General features: G+C 41.8%; 1 protein-coding gene across 1 annotated transcript in view; it reads right to left on the bottom strand.

The window, feature by feature from the left end:
• Positions 1-14,508, bottom strand: part of SEC24A (SEC24 homolog A, COPII coat complex component) — a 122,386-nt gene that overhangs the window by 84,967 nt on the left and 22,911 nt on the right. The window contains exons 2-3 of the mRNA XM_069763851.1: positions 11,263-11,796; positions 917-1,063 (exon numbers count right to left, since the gene is read on the bottom strand). Of these exons, the coding sequence (XP_069619952.1) occupies positions 917-1,063; positions 11,263-11,796 (681 nt within the window). The remainder of the gene's footprint in view (positions 1-916; positions 1,064-11,262; positions 11,797-14,508) is intronic.

Here is a 14,508-nt window from a genome sequence, read left to right as displayed (position 1 = left end):
CCTTGCTGCAGATGGTACAGGCACAACTCCTGTGTCATTCATCAGACATAGCTGGACAGTTACGTCAATTTGCGTGACGGTTTTTAACTTTGCAGCAGCTTAGCCAGAATAAATGTGGTGACTAAGCAGTAATGGGCAGGGATCACTGCCCTCCTGTCTCCTTGTTAGTATTACATAACATTTAGCCCATGTCAAAGGGAACCTGTTGGGTTGAAAATGGAACCGATCAGACTGATGTTAATTTTCTGTAGGAAGTTTCGGTGAAAGTTGCATTTCATTAACTGAAATCCCTGGCGTTTGTAGGCTTACAATTCCAGTGGGCGGTCCTATCTAGTGACTGACAGTCTTCCATGTATGACTGTGCATGCCGAGCTAGCCGTCAATCACTGAATAGGACCGCCCACTGGACTCATACAAACAAACACCAGGCACGTGTAGGAACTAAATGCAAGTAATGCGGAATCCGTTCCCACAAACCTTCCCTATATGCCATTCTGCTCAGTTTCGCTCTATGCTGTCCACAGAGCTGACTGCAGGTACAACGTGACAGGTTCCATTTATTGCCAAAGTTGTACAACACTGCAGAAAATGTGCTATATATATTAAAAAAAAAAAAAGTCGATAGTTGGGAATAACCTCTCCTTCACGATTATTTATTTTTTGGAAGACTGGATGCTGAGCAGATGCAAAGACGAGAACTCAGCAACAGCATCTCTCTTTTTAGAAAACTGCCTACACAATTACATTGCAATGTCTGCACAGACAGTAAGGACACGCGTCTCTTATTTCAGCTTCCAGGAAAGTCTTGAAGAACAGAAAATCTACAATAAGCTGCATTTAGTTCAATGAAACACAGAAGACGTTTGGCTACAGCTACAATTTAGAAATGGAGGTAATGAAGACCAGCCTTACTTACCAACCGGACGAGGAGGAGCACCGACTAAGGGTGGCACAGGTGCAGCGCTGACTGGTGGACCACATGGAGGTGCTGTGGGTCTGGTTAAGGCCGGTCCCAGAGGTTGCCGCACTGGCTGAGGCTGGCCTACCGGTGGGGGGACAGGACCTGAGAATTACAGTGCATAAAAACCATGAGATGGGCAAACTGAAGCATTTACAATGCAAACTAGGAGGATGCAAACCACGGTCCCCATCATGACATGACTAGAAATCACTGACTGATCTTATGGAAACATTAACAGAACCGTAGAATGAAACCTTGAGAGCAGCACAACAAGAAGAAGACAGATGAAATCGGGGGGAGAGAAGAACAGAGTGAAGTCTAATATGTCTTGGTTTATATACGGTTGGGTCCAGACGGTTTTTGGACAGTGAAGATTTTCAGAATATCACCTCTGTTCACTAATATAATGGATTTTGAGATTAAACAAAACCTCACAAGGCCCAAGAGCCATGAATTTATGATGATGCTTGGTCCTGGACTTCATTATAGATTTATGGAGCAAGTTAAAGCTCCCGCTATCTAGGAGGAGGGAGGTCAGGGCCAATCGTCAGACTCTTCTCCCCAGGGAGAGGACAGAAGAAGTTTAGAACCACTCCTGTCATCCATTTCAGTGAGCACCAAGTAGTACACAAGCATACGATGATCTCTTGGGGAACATGCAATACATTTTCTTCTACAAAACAAACACAATCTAATTTTTTCTATACAAAATATCCTCTAACAAAAACCTTGAAGTAATGGCTGCTGAAAAAGCATTTAGGTAGAGATGGTAGAGATTAGAGTATGGCTTTGCAGAACCCCAGTCCATGGTCCAGGTCAGTGCTGTCTGTCGTGGGCAGGAGCTGTACGAATTTCCTGACCTTCTGTATTCCATGATGTGATTTTTTTTTTTATCCACCGGCCGGGTGTGAAGTCATACTGTGCACCAGCATAGCAAATCATAAGACGAGCCTGGGATCCAGGAATGTCAGGATATTCGCGCAGCTCCTATAAAGGGCCAGAGAGCACGGACCTTGACCATAGACCGGGGTTGTGAAGCAATCCACTTATCTCTACTGTATATTTAGGCAAAAAAAAAAAAAGAAGCTTTGTCAGGTCAATAAGGTCCTTTTAGGACTGGTTATTAATGGGTTAATGTCAACATTAGTCCAAAGGCTTTTCAGAAATATTATATTACTAGTTGTATATATACACACACACACGCTCCTTGTGAGCCATGCACTAAAGAGCCGTTCTATGCAGCGTGTCCACATTGGACACTTCCTTTCTGAATCCTGCTCATACAGGTACTATACATATGACCAGGTTTTTAAATGCATCAGATTGGGATTATACACATTAGTTATGACTGCTCTAATATGTGTATACCTTGACGTTTGGTAGAGCGGCTCAATATACATTCTTTGCAAAAAAAAAAAGCATTAACTAAATGCCCTATGTTTTTCCATCCTTCTATTGGCACTTGCTGTTTACTGATTTTTTTTGCAAGAGTATTTTTGGGGTTTAACTGTGCTTTTTTTGTGTGTTTTCAGTCTCTTGGTGGTGTGAACAATGTCCCTACAGGCTTGTTCACTGTGTGCATGGCTCATGTGTTTCTGTTTTTTTTAATCAGGTATTTATATGTAGATTGGTAATACAATAAATTGGTTTGATAAGTTGAGGCTAGAAAGAAAAAAAAAAAAAAAATCTTGAGGTTGTGGTGCCCCCTGCAGGTTATTGTTTTTTTTCTGCAGGTTTCTGAAGATGAATGTTTAAACTCTATTTATTGATCAAATCGTGAATGTGTGGTTTGTTTGTGTCTTTTGTTGCTGAAGGGGGCAAGTTTGCCTTTCAAATGGTGTATTATTTGTGTGTGGGGGGGCGAAGTAATTAGTGAAAAACCAGTGCATGTTTACAAATGTGTTTGCTTATGTGACTCACATGCAGTGAAGTGTGCAATCCTCCAATGTGCCTGAAATCAGCTGGGCAAGGAGTATGGCAAGCTGGAAAGCTCCCAAGGCAGATGTTAGGATTTGTTTGTGATGTCTGTTTGCAGCTTTGTGGTAGTGTGCTTTGGGGTAGTGTGGTGCCACCTGCAGATCATTTTTTCTAACTGCAGGTTAATGAAAATTAATGTTTAAACTGTATTTTATGATCACATCGTGGATGTGTGGTTTGTTTGGCTATTTTCTTGCTGATGGGGGAAAGTTTACCTTTTAAATGGTGTATCATTTGTGTGTGTGGGTGCAGTATGAACGGAGATACAATGTAATCGCCGAAAAAGAGTGTTTTGAAACATAGAAGGATTCATTTAGGAAATACAGCCATATTTACAAGCTCAGCTCCTTCACGACACGGCCATTTTCCGTTTTTTTTTTTCCTCCCCTTCTTCCAAGAGCCATCATATTTTTTTCCCCCCCCGTCTACATAACTGTATGAGAGCTTTCTTGTATGTTGAGTTATAGTTTTGGATGACACCATTCATACTACCACCCAGTGTACTGAAAAACAGGGGGAAAAATTCCAAAGTGTGAGGAAATTGAAAAAAAAAAAAAAAAGGTACAATTTCACTTTTTTTTTTTTTTAAATAGGTCTTTTTTAGGGACTTCACATCACATTGGAAGTGACTGAGGGGCTTATATGGCAGAAAATAAAAAGTGGCACCATTCTAAAAACTGCACCCCTCAAGCTGCTTAACCCCTTAATCCCATATGACGTACTATCCCGTCCAGGTCACCTGGGACTTAATTCCCAGTGACGGGATAGTACGTCATATGCCGATCGCGGCCGGGTGTCAGCTGCCTATCGCAGCTGACATCCGGCACTATGTGCCAGGAGCGGTCACGGACCGCTCCCGGCACATTAACCCCTGGCACACCGCGATCAAAGATGATCGCGGTGTGCCGGCGGTGCAGGGAAGCATCGCGCAGGGAGGGGGCTCCCTGCGGGCTTCCCTGAGACGATCGGTACACGGTGATGTACTCACCGTGTACCGAGCGTCTTCTCCCTGCAGTCCCCGGATCCAAAATGGCCGCGGGGCTGCATCCGGGTCCTGCAGGGAGCACTTCCGGGTCAGGATCAGGCTGCAGCTGCAGCTCTAATCCTGCCCAGCTGTATGTCAGATCACCGATCTGACAGAGTGCTGTGCACACTGTCAGATCGGTGATCTGTGATGTCCCCCCCGGGACAAAGTGAAAAAGTACAAAAAAAAAAATTTCCACACGTGTAAAAAAAAATAAAAAAAAAATTTCCTAAATAAAGAGGAAAAAAAAAAATATTCCCATAAATACATTTCTTTATCTAAAAAACAAAAAAAAACAAAACAAAAGTACACATATTTAGTATCGCCGCGTCCGTAACGACCCGACCTATAAAACTGGCCCACTAGTTAACCCCTTCAGTGAACACCGTATCGTATCGTATAAAAGCGCCAAAACATAAAAAAAATGATATAAATGAGGTATCGCTGTAATCGTACTGACCCGAAGAATAAAACTGCTTCATCAATTTTACCAAACGCGGAACGGTATAAACGCCTCCCCCAAAAGAAATTCATGAATAGCTGGTTTTTGGTCATTCTGCCTCACAAAAAAATCGGAATAAAAAGCGATCAAAAACTGTCACGTGTCCGAAAATGTTACCGATAAAAACGTCAACTAGTCCCGCAAAAAACAAGACCTCACATGACTCTGTGGACCAAAATATGGAAAAATTATAGGTCTCAAAATGTGGAGACGCAAAAACTTTTTTGCTATAAAAAGCGTCTTTTAGTGTGTGACGGCTGCCAATCATAAAAATCCGATATAAAAAACGCTATAAAAGTAAAATCAAACCCCCCCTTCATCACCCTCTTAGTTAGGCTAGGTTCACATTGCGTTAATGGGTTAACGCTAACGGACAGCGACACCGTTAGCACACCCATTGACAGCAATGTGATTTTCGGGTGTAGCGCATCGCTATAGCGTGCCATTTTCGGCTCGCGCTAGCAAGGTGCCTTTCTTTTGTGGCGCGCCTCGGACGCTGCTTGCAGCGTCCGCGGCGCGCCCGAGGTCCGATCCCCGATCTTCCAGAGCGGGGACGTTAACGCAACCACTAAACACGACACCTAAAAAGACATTGCGTTAGCGCTAAACGGATTTCCCTAACATAATGTGAACCTAACCTTAGGGAAAAATAATAAAATTAAAAAAAATGTATTTATTTCCATTTTCCCATTAGGGTTAGGGCTAGGGTTAGGATTACATTTACGGTTGGGATTAGGGTTGGGATTAGAATTAGGGGTGTGTCAGGGTTAGGTGTGTGGTTAGGATTACAGTTGGGATTAGGGTTAGGGGTGCGTTTGGATTAGGGTTTCATTTATAATTGGGGGGTTTCCACTGTTTAGGCACATCAGGGGCTCTCCAAACGCGACATGGCGTCCGATCTCAATTCCAGCCAATTCTGCATTGAAAAAGTAAAACAGTGCTCCTTCACTTCCGAGCTCTCCCGTGCGCCCAAACAGGGGTTTACCCCAACATATCATCGTACTCGAGACAAATTGGACAACAACTTTTTGGGTCCAAGTTCTCTTGTTATCCTTGGGAAAATAAAAATTTGGGGGGCTAAAAATCATTTTTGTGGGAAAAAAAAAGGATTTTTTATTTTCACGGCTCTGCGTTGTAAACTGTAGTGAAACACTTGGGGGTTCATAGTTTTCACAACACATCTAGATAAGTTCCGTGGGAGGTCTAGTTTCCAATATGAGGTCACTTGTGGGGGGTTTGTACTGTTTGGGTACATCAGGGGCTCTGCAAATGCAACGTGACGCCTGCAGACCAATCCATCTAAGTCTGCATTCCAAATGGCGCTCCTTCCCTTCCGAGCTCTGCCATGCGCCCAAACAGTGGTTCCCCCCCACATATGGGGTATCAGCGTACTCAGGACAAATTGGACAACAACTTTTGGGGTCCAATTTATTCTGTTACCCTTGTAAAAATACAAAGCTGGGGGCTAAAAAATCATTTTTGTGTAAAAAAAAAAGAAAAATTATTTTAACGGCTCTGCGTTATAAACTGTAGTGAAACACTTGGGGGTTCAAAGCTCTCAAAACACATCTAGATAAGTTCCTTAGGGGGTCTAGTTTCCAAAATGGTGTCACTTGTGCTGGGTTTTAATGTTTAGGCACATCAGGGGCTCTCCAAACCAACATGGTGTCCAATCTCAATTCCAGTCAATTTTGCATTGAAAAGTCAAATGGCGCTCCTTTCCTTCCGAGCTCTGCCATGCGCCCAAACAGTGGTTTACCCCCACATATGGGGTATCGTCGCACTCAGGACAAATTGGACAACAATTTTTGAGGTCCAATTTCTTCTCTTACTCTTGGAAAAATAAAAAATTGGGGGCGAAAAGATCATTTTTGTGAAAAAATATGATTTTTTTTTTTTACGGCTCTGCATTATAAACTTCTGTGAAGCAATTGGTGGCTCAAAGTGGTCACCACACATCTAGATAAGTTCCTTAGGGTGTCTACTTTCCAAAATGGTGTCACTTGTGGGGGGTTTCAATGTTTAGGTACATGAGGGGCTCTCCAAACGCAACATGGCGTCCCATCTCAATTCCTGTCAATTTTGCATTGAAAAGTCAAATGGCGCTCCTTTCCTTCCGAGCTCTGCCATGCGCCCAAACAGTGGTTTACCCCCACATATGGGGTATCAGCGTACTCAGTACAGATTGTACAACAACGTTTGGCATCCATTTTATCCTGTTACCCTTGGTAAAATAAAAGAAATTGGAGCTGAAATAAATTTTGTGTGAAAAAAAGTTAAATATTCATTTTTATTTAAACATTCCAAAAATTCCTGTGAAACCCCTGAAGGGTTAATAAACTTCTTGAATGTGGTTTTGAGCACCTTGAGGGGTGCAGTTTTTAGAATGGTGTCACACTTGGGTATTTTCTATCATATAGACCCCTCAAAATGACTTCACATGAGATGTGGTCCCTAAACAAAAATGGTGTTGTAAAAATGAGAAATTGCTGGTCAACTTTTAACCCTTATAACTCCCTAACAAAAAAAAATTTTGGTTCCAAAATTGTGCTGATGTAAAGTAGACATGTGGGAAATGTTACTTATTAAGTATTTTGCATGACATATCTCTGTGATTTAAGGGCATAAAAATTTAAAGTTGGAAAATTGCGAAATTTCTAAATTTTCGCCAAATTTTCGTTTTTTTTCACAAATAAACGCAAGTTATATCGAATAAATGTTACCACTAAAATGAAGTACAATATGTCACGAGAAAACAATGTCAGAATCGCCAAGATCCGTTGAAGCGTTCCAGAGTTATAACCTCATAAAGGGACAGTGGTCAGAATTGTAAAAATTGGCCTGGTCATTAACGTGCAAACCACCCTCGGGGCTTAAGGGGTTAAACGCTTCAGGTGCTTCACAGGAATTAATGGAATGTGGAAGGAGAAAAAAAAAAAAAACACCTTACAGTAACTTTTATTCACAAACATTTTACTTTAGATCCAATTTTTTTTCGCAAGAATATCAGGAAAAAGAAAATGGACCCCAAAATTTGTTGTGCAATTTCACTCAAGTACGCCGATACACCATATGGGGAGGGCGCATGGCAGGGCTCGGAAGGGAAGGAGCGCCATTTGACTTTTTGAATGTAAAATTTGCTGGAATAATTAGCAGACGCCATGTTGCGTTTGGAGAGCCCATGATGTGCCTAAACAGTAGAAAACCCCCACAAGTGACCCCATTTTAGAAACTAGACCCCTCAAGGAACTTATTTAGATTTGTGTTGAGTACATTGAACCATCAGGTGCTTCAAAGAAGTTTAGAACGGTGAAAATAATCACATTTTCCCCACAAAAATATTTTTTTAGCCCCAAATTTATTTTCACAAGGGTAGCAGGAAAAAATGGACACCAAAATGTGTTGTGCAATGTCTCCCGAGTACGCAGATACTCCATATGTGGGGGGAAACTACTATTTGGGCGCACAGCAGAGTTCAGAAATGACGGATGAGTGACATTTTGGAATGCAGATTCTGATGGAATGTTCTGCGGGTGTAGTGTCCTGTTTGGAGAGCCCCTGATGTGCCCCAAAAGTGGAAACTAGACTCCCCTTAAGGAATTATCTAGATGTGTGGTGGATACCTTGAACCCCCAGGTGATTCATGGAAGGTTATAAAATTGAGCAAAAAAAAAAAAAAAATTATATATATATATATATATATATATATATATATATATAATTTTTTTTTTTTTTTTTGCTCAATTTTATAACCTTCCATGAATCACCTGGGGGTTCAAGGTATCCACCACACATCTAGATAATTCCTTAAGGGGAGTCTAGTTATATATATATTCCCCACAAAAATGTTTTTAGTCCCATTTTATTTTCCACAACAGGGGAAAATGGAGCCCTCAATGATGGAGTTTAGGCTTTTGTTGGGAACATTTTACATAAATATTTTTGATCACAATTATCCGGCGCTCTACTCTGAGCACTTATATCAGGAATTCCCTTTAAATTTTAAATCTCCGAGTGACAGGATTCAGATAAAACCCCCAAGGGAACCATTCACTATTATGCAGCAGAGTTACTCTGGCCTCTGTTCAGCATTATCCTTTTCAGAGGTGCACAAAACTGTAGCAGATGGCTCGTTTATGCACCCCTAAAAAGACGGACACTGCCAGATCACATGTCTAATGGCGTCCACAGTACCTTCATCTGCCTTCTTATAGGGAATCTTCCGCCGGAGGTTCCGTCTGAATCGCTCATTTCAAAGATTTACATGGAAACCCCGGTGTAAGTGCTCTGCACAGAATGCAGGATAAATGTGAGCCAAGCCTTAGGCTGGGTTCACATTGCGTTAGTGGGTGTCCGCTAACGGAATCCGTTACATGGCGAAATTAATGCTATATAACGGATCCGTTACCACATTGCGGTCAATTTTGGCATGTGTCAGCGATGTGCCGTTATTTTCGGACAGACCTCGAACGCTGCTTGCAGCGTTCAGGGTCCGTTCTTCGCTAGTGCAGATTGGGCATCTGCGCTAGCGGGATTGCCAAACGCAATCCCTTTTTGGACATTGCGTTAGCGCAATCCGTTAGCGTATCCGCTAAACGGATTGCACTAACTCAATGTGAACCCAGCCTTACTGCGATCTTTGGGACACAGAATGAACAAAAAACAGCAGGTAAAAAATTGTTTTTTTGTTTAATTTTTACGCCGTTCCTCATGCGGTATAAGTGATTAGGCGACTATTCTTCGAGTCGGTGCGATTACAGCGACACACTAAAAGATACTTTTCATTGGGCATAGTCATTTTGATAGCTATAATTTTCATATTTCAGCTGACAGTCATGTGGGGGCTTGTTTTTGTGACGAGTTGACATTGTTTATTGGTCCTATTTTCGGGCAAATTACATTTTTTGATTGCCTTATTTCCTCATTTTTGGGAGGTAGAATGAACAAAAAACAGCAATTCAGGAATGTTTTTTTTTTTTTTAAATGCCATTTCGGTGTGGTCAAATTGATAAGGCAGCTTTATTTTTCCTTTCAGAACGACTGCATAAATACCTCATTTATAAAAATATATGCTTTGGTGCTTTAACACAAACAATTTTATAGAAAAAAAACTTTTTTGCATCGCTTTATTCTGAGAGCTATAAATTATTTTTACGATGAAGGAGATGTATGGCAGCTTGTTTTTTGCGGGACAGGATGAGGTTTTCAGAGTTACCATTTTTATTTACATTCGTCATTTTGATTGTATTTTATTCCACTTTTTGTTTGGCGGTATGATGAGAAAGCATTGTTTTTACCTTTTTTTGTGGTGTTCACTTGTAGGGGGTAAACTAGTAGGACAGTTTTAGGCTATGTTCACACTAGGAATTTATGCTAATTTTCAGCAAAATCAAAAAGTCTATGAGATTTCAGAAATCTCATGTACACCACTTTTTTCCATCCTCAGTATTTTGTGCTTTGCTTGTTTTCTTGCACAATACAGCATCTCACTCAGCGTTTTTTTTAACCATTGAAAGTAATGGTAGTGAAAAATTAAATAAAAAAAAAAAAAGCAGGTAGCAGGTTTTGCTGGGTTTTTAGTGAAAATACAAGTACAGCAGTACGTGAAACCCATTTATTTTGTGATTTTCCCAGGTTTTACCATCTTGGTCACCTGAGATGGCAGTTGAGACTAAGGGTACCATCACACAGTGGCATTTTGATCGCTACGACGGCACGATCCGTGACGCTCCAGCATCGTAACAATATCGCTCCAGCTTCGTAGACTGCTGTCACACTTCGCAATGCACGACGCTGAAGCGATAATTTCATGACGTATGTGCGATGTAGAAGCCGTTGGTTACTATGCGCACATCGTATACAATATCGTGCACACCTTTGTTACACCATGCGATCATGCCGCCACAGCGGGACACTAGACGACGAAAGAAAGTTTCAAACGATCTGCTACGACGTACGATTCTCAGCGGGGTCCCTGATCGCAGGAGTGTGTCAGACACTGCGAGATCGTAACTATCGCTGGAACGTCACGAATCGTGCCGTCGTAGCGATCAAAATGCCACTGTGTGATGGTACCCTTAGTACACTTTAAATTAGCGAGGTGTACAAAAGTAAACATTGGCCAACCAAGGTGTGAAACTGAACAATGCCTATGGCTGACCAAGGTGTGAAATTGAACAATGCCTGAGCAACTCAATGGAAGACCAAAGTGTGAATGTAAACAGTCTCCTACAAACTCAAAGCTCTGCCTTGTTATCTGGTTTAGTATATCAGCCCCCTCATACAGGTTATCTGGTATACTATATCAAATCCTTCATACTTTTTATCTGCACATTGGCGCCTCGTGACAATGGTTGTGTTGCCAATCATGGGGGCACACAGAAACATTAGAATATTTATGGTATGTTCACACAACTATTTTCCTAAAACCTCTTCCTATGCATACGAGAGGGATTTTCCAGAACCACTTTTACAAGCATCAGAAAATGTGTATGTGGAAAATGTGTTATGTGGATCCGCAGCAGGTATCTGAAAGGCACAGTATACCAGACATGCAGCAGATTATCAGCCAGTTTCATCTTTTGCACCACACACCATGAAATTCACAGCAATCATCTGCATGGAAAATATCCACCATGCCTGACCTCAGCCTACAAAGAGATGAGCAGTACCCCCCATTGATAAGACCATTTATATACAATATATGGCTCTCATTCATGGTTTGTCATCACAAAATCTGCATATGTGAAACAACAAGAACATCTAACTTCTGCACAGCCCTTAGATTTCATACACTACCTGGACTCCTAAAACTGTTTTGATGAGCATGAACTCCAAAAGAAGGTCCATAGTGCTGAGTAGTGGGGGGTTGTGAATTTCCAAGCGTCGGTGGTGGGACAGGGACGACTCCTGCAGTGGACGACACATGATTGGTCATAGGTTGAACCTGTCCATGACTTAAAGGCGTTGGAAAATACTGCCAGCTTGACTGAGTGGGCTGACTCCCATGAGGAAGACTGCTGCCTACAGGTGCTGGTGGTCCAGCTGAGTTCTGAGGAGGAGGGGGCATCCTTGGTGAAGACGACCTTGTATTTGTAATGAGTGGCGCTGGTGATGTTCCTGTAGGAGGTCTATTGAAAGGCTGGCCGGATCCCTGATTAATTCCAGGTTGGGGGACAGTTTGTTGAGATCCACCATAGTTATAAACTCCAGGTCCTGATTGTGGAGGAGCTTTAGCTGGCATCTGTTGTGGGTATGAGCCTAGAAGTGCTGTACCATAGCCTTGTCCAAATGGTTGCTGTGGTGAATACATCATAGGGTTTTGAAGGGGACCTTAGGAAAAGCAGACAAACATATTATTGACACATATACATGTATAGATGCAGGTAATAGTTCTGAACACATCCAATAAGAGAAGTGTGCAGCAATTTTCCATCTCTATGGCTGCCTCTAATGAGCTCTAGTCACATTGTGCCATACGTTCATGCTGAACAATATACAAGAGAACCAACCACATACTGTAGCCTAGGAGCGCCTAGAAAAGTGCTGTTACTCAACCATACAAAGCTTCAAGAGAATATAATTCAGTAGAATCAAAATAAAAGTCCAATAGGATTTCAGCTAGCGATACATGAAGGGGTCAAACCTGACCGGGATCTTCCAATGTATTATCATGTATGGCGGCACCCTGCCGGCAGACATCCAAGTATGGGTAGGGGAAGAGGCGATAACATGGAGCGAGATGGGAAAAAAAAAAAAAAAAAAAAAAAAAAAAAAAGGGGGGGGGGAATTATATATATATATATATATATATATATATTTCCAAGTATTGAGGTTAAAGAGGCCAAAACATGCAACTTTGGGTTTTGCATGGTCCAGCAGATTCGGTTACTGTACTGTAGCAGTTCAGCCGGCTTTACAGAGATTCAGGAGTAAGGAATGGGCAGAGAAACACAATGAACAGGGCCGCACTCCATTCTGCCTTTTCATGCATGCCCAACTGATACTCCTGGGAGCAAGTTCCCACAACGCACTTACATAGTTACGGTAATGCTCCACTGCAGACTTACATGCGGATAACATGCTGCACATTACAGGAGCAGTGTGGTGAAGGAGTTCAAAAATCTGTAGCACAAATTGTAATGTACAGGCTACTCTGACAAAATCACATGAAAAACATGCAACTCACTGACAAATGTACAGCGCATAATAGGCACGTGAGAACATATCCCAAGGAGGCCAAATAAACAGGTTTAGAAGCCGAGGTCATCACTAATGCGAGGAGCACAGGATCACCATATAGGACATTCAGGTCACAGGAATCCGCAGCAGCCAAAGTGATGACTGTGCCCACATTGCTGGCAGGTCACATGAATGTCTCATGAGTCTATCGTGTGATGTTACAGGTAACTAGTCAGCACAGCTTCTCTGACATAGTTAGATGGGGACTTATAGTCTCACAAATGCAAGTTTTCATAGGATACAGGACCCCAAGTAATCCTGACAATGGGGCACTACAGAGTCCTGGCTAATGTCAGCGTTATTCTTCATCTCTGCTCCATTCATTGCACCCCAGAATATTGTGGAAATCATTCATAAGAATTGGGGATGTTTCTGCTACAAAATGACTACTGCAACTTTGGAGTGAGCAAATAGTTTAGCGCAGTGTCCCACCTTGTTTTCCATCTACCTCCGCTCTCCTCTTCCTTGATTGACATCCTCAGCATTACAAGAGTCAGAGAAAGGCAGAAACAGATGACAATAGGGCAAGTGGAAAAATGCACTGAACTCTAGCCGGCCAAGAGTCACTAATTTTTGCTTTGAATACTTACTGTACCTTATACTGACAGATTGCCTTTAAAAAAAACGAACCTGTCAACACATTTTTCATGTTGGAGAGCTGAATAAAGTTTTTTTTTTTTAAATTTTGCCTCTCCATTGCTGAGATTGTAGCCAAAGTATTTGACACCTAATGAATTAACTTTTAAGTCCAAGTATGAATGATCAGAGTTTTCACTGGGGGTGTACTTCTTCACCTCTGTTTGATGCTGACCCATCATAACCAGAAACACACTGGAGAAAGAAACACCCTCCTCCCCACTAGCTTAGTGCAGGCTCAGTGTGTGAGTAAAGGTAGTCCAGAACAGGCAGTCCACTTCGGTGTGAGATGAAACTAGTATGCCCTGCCCTCGCTGCAGAGATATTAGAAGTTGCCCTGAACACTGCAGATGCAAGTGTGATTACTGACACATCTCTAGACCCCAAGTGTGGGGGAGAGGCAGTACCACAGAGGTGACAATGCTGTGAGAGAAGAGCTGACAGAAGGGTTTGTACTGTGACACAGCTAAACTCCGCTGTGCTGCTCCTCCCCCACAGGAACCTGGAAGGTGTTCATCATCTATGCTCTACTCATAGCACTTTGCAATCGGTCAGGAAGGAGATCTGAGTTGTACCATTAAATCTCACATACCGGAAACCTGATCCAAGCTGTTGAGGGGAATGGTTTTTTTTCTCTTGATTGTTGCTGCCTACTTATGAATGGTTAATATTATACAGTCAGAAGAAATACATGTCCCCCCAGAGAAAACCCTTATAACTAGGGCTTTAAAAAAAACCTTAGGAAAAACCCCCAAACATGTTTTAACTTTGTTCTACAGACACCATTTCATTGTGTGTCCAGGTCAACATGTAAAGAGGAGCTTTTATCAAACTTTTAAACTTTATGAGTTCAGAACAGGATGTCCATCCAACAAGGTTATTGTGAAAGGCAACGACCCACATATCTCAGCCAAGCAATATGGATGGTGGATTGAAAAACTGCGTTTTTATAACACAAGAGTATGTTACTACATACAGTGGTACTCGAAAGTTTGTGGACCCTTCAAAATTTTCACTTTTACTGTATATATTTGACCAAAAATGATATCGGATTTTCACAAAAGTCCTAATGGAGAAAAGGGAACTACATAAAACACATGAAATTAAAAAAAAAAAAAAAAAAAAAAAAAAAACTTTTAAAATGAGGAAAATCAAATAACATGTCTG

The sequence above is a fragment of the Ranitomeya imitator genome, chromosome 4, assembly GCF_032444005.1.
Source record: "Ranitomeya imitator isolate aRanImi1 chromosome 4, aRanImi1.pri, whole genome shotgun sequence".
NCBI classification, from domain to species: domain Eukaryota; kingdom Metazoa; phylum Chordata; class Amphibia; order Anura; family Dendrobatidae; genus Ranitomeya; species Ranitomeya imitator.
This window is presented reverse-complemented; position numbering and strand designations above follow the sequence as displayed.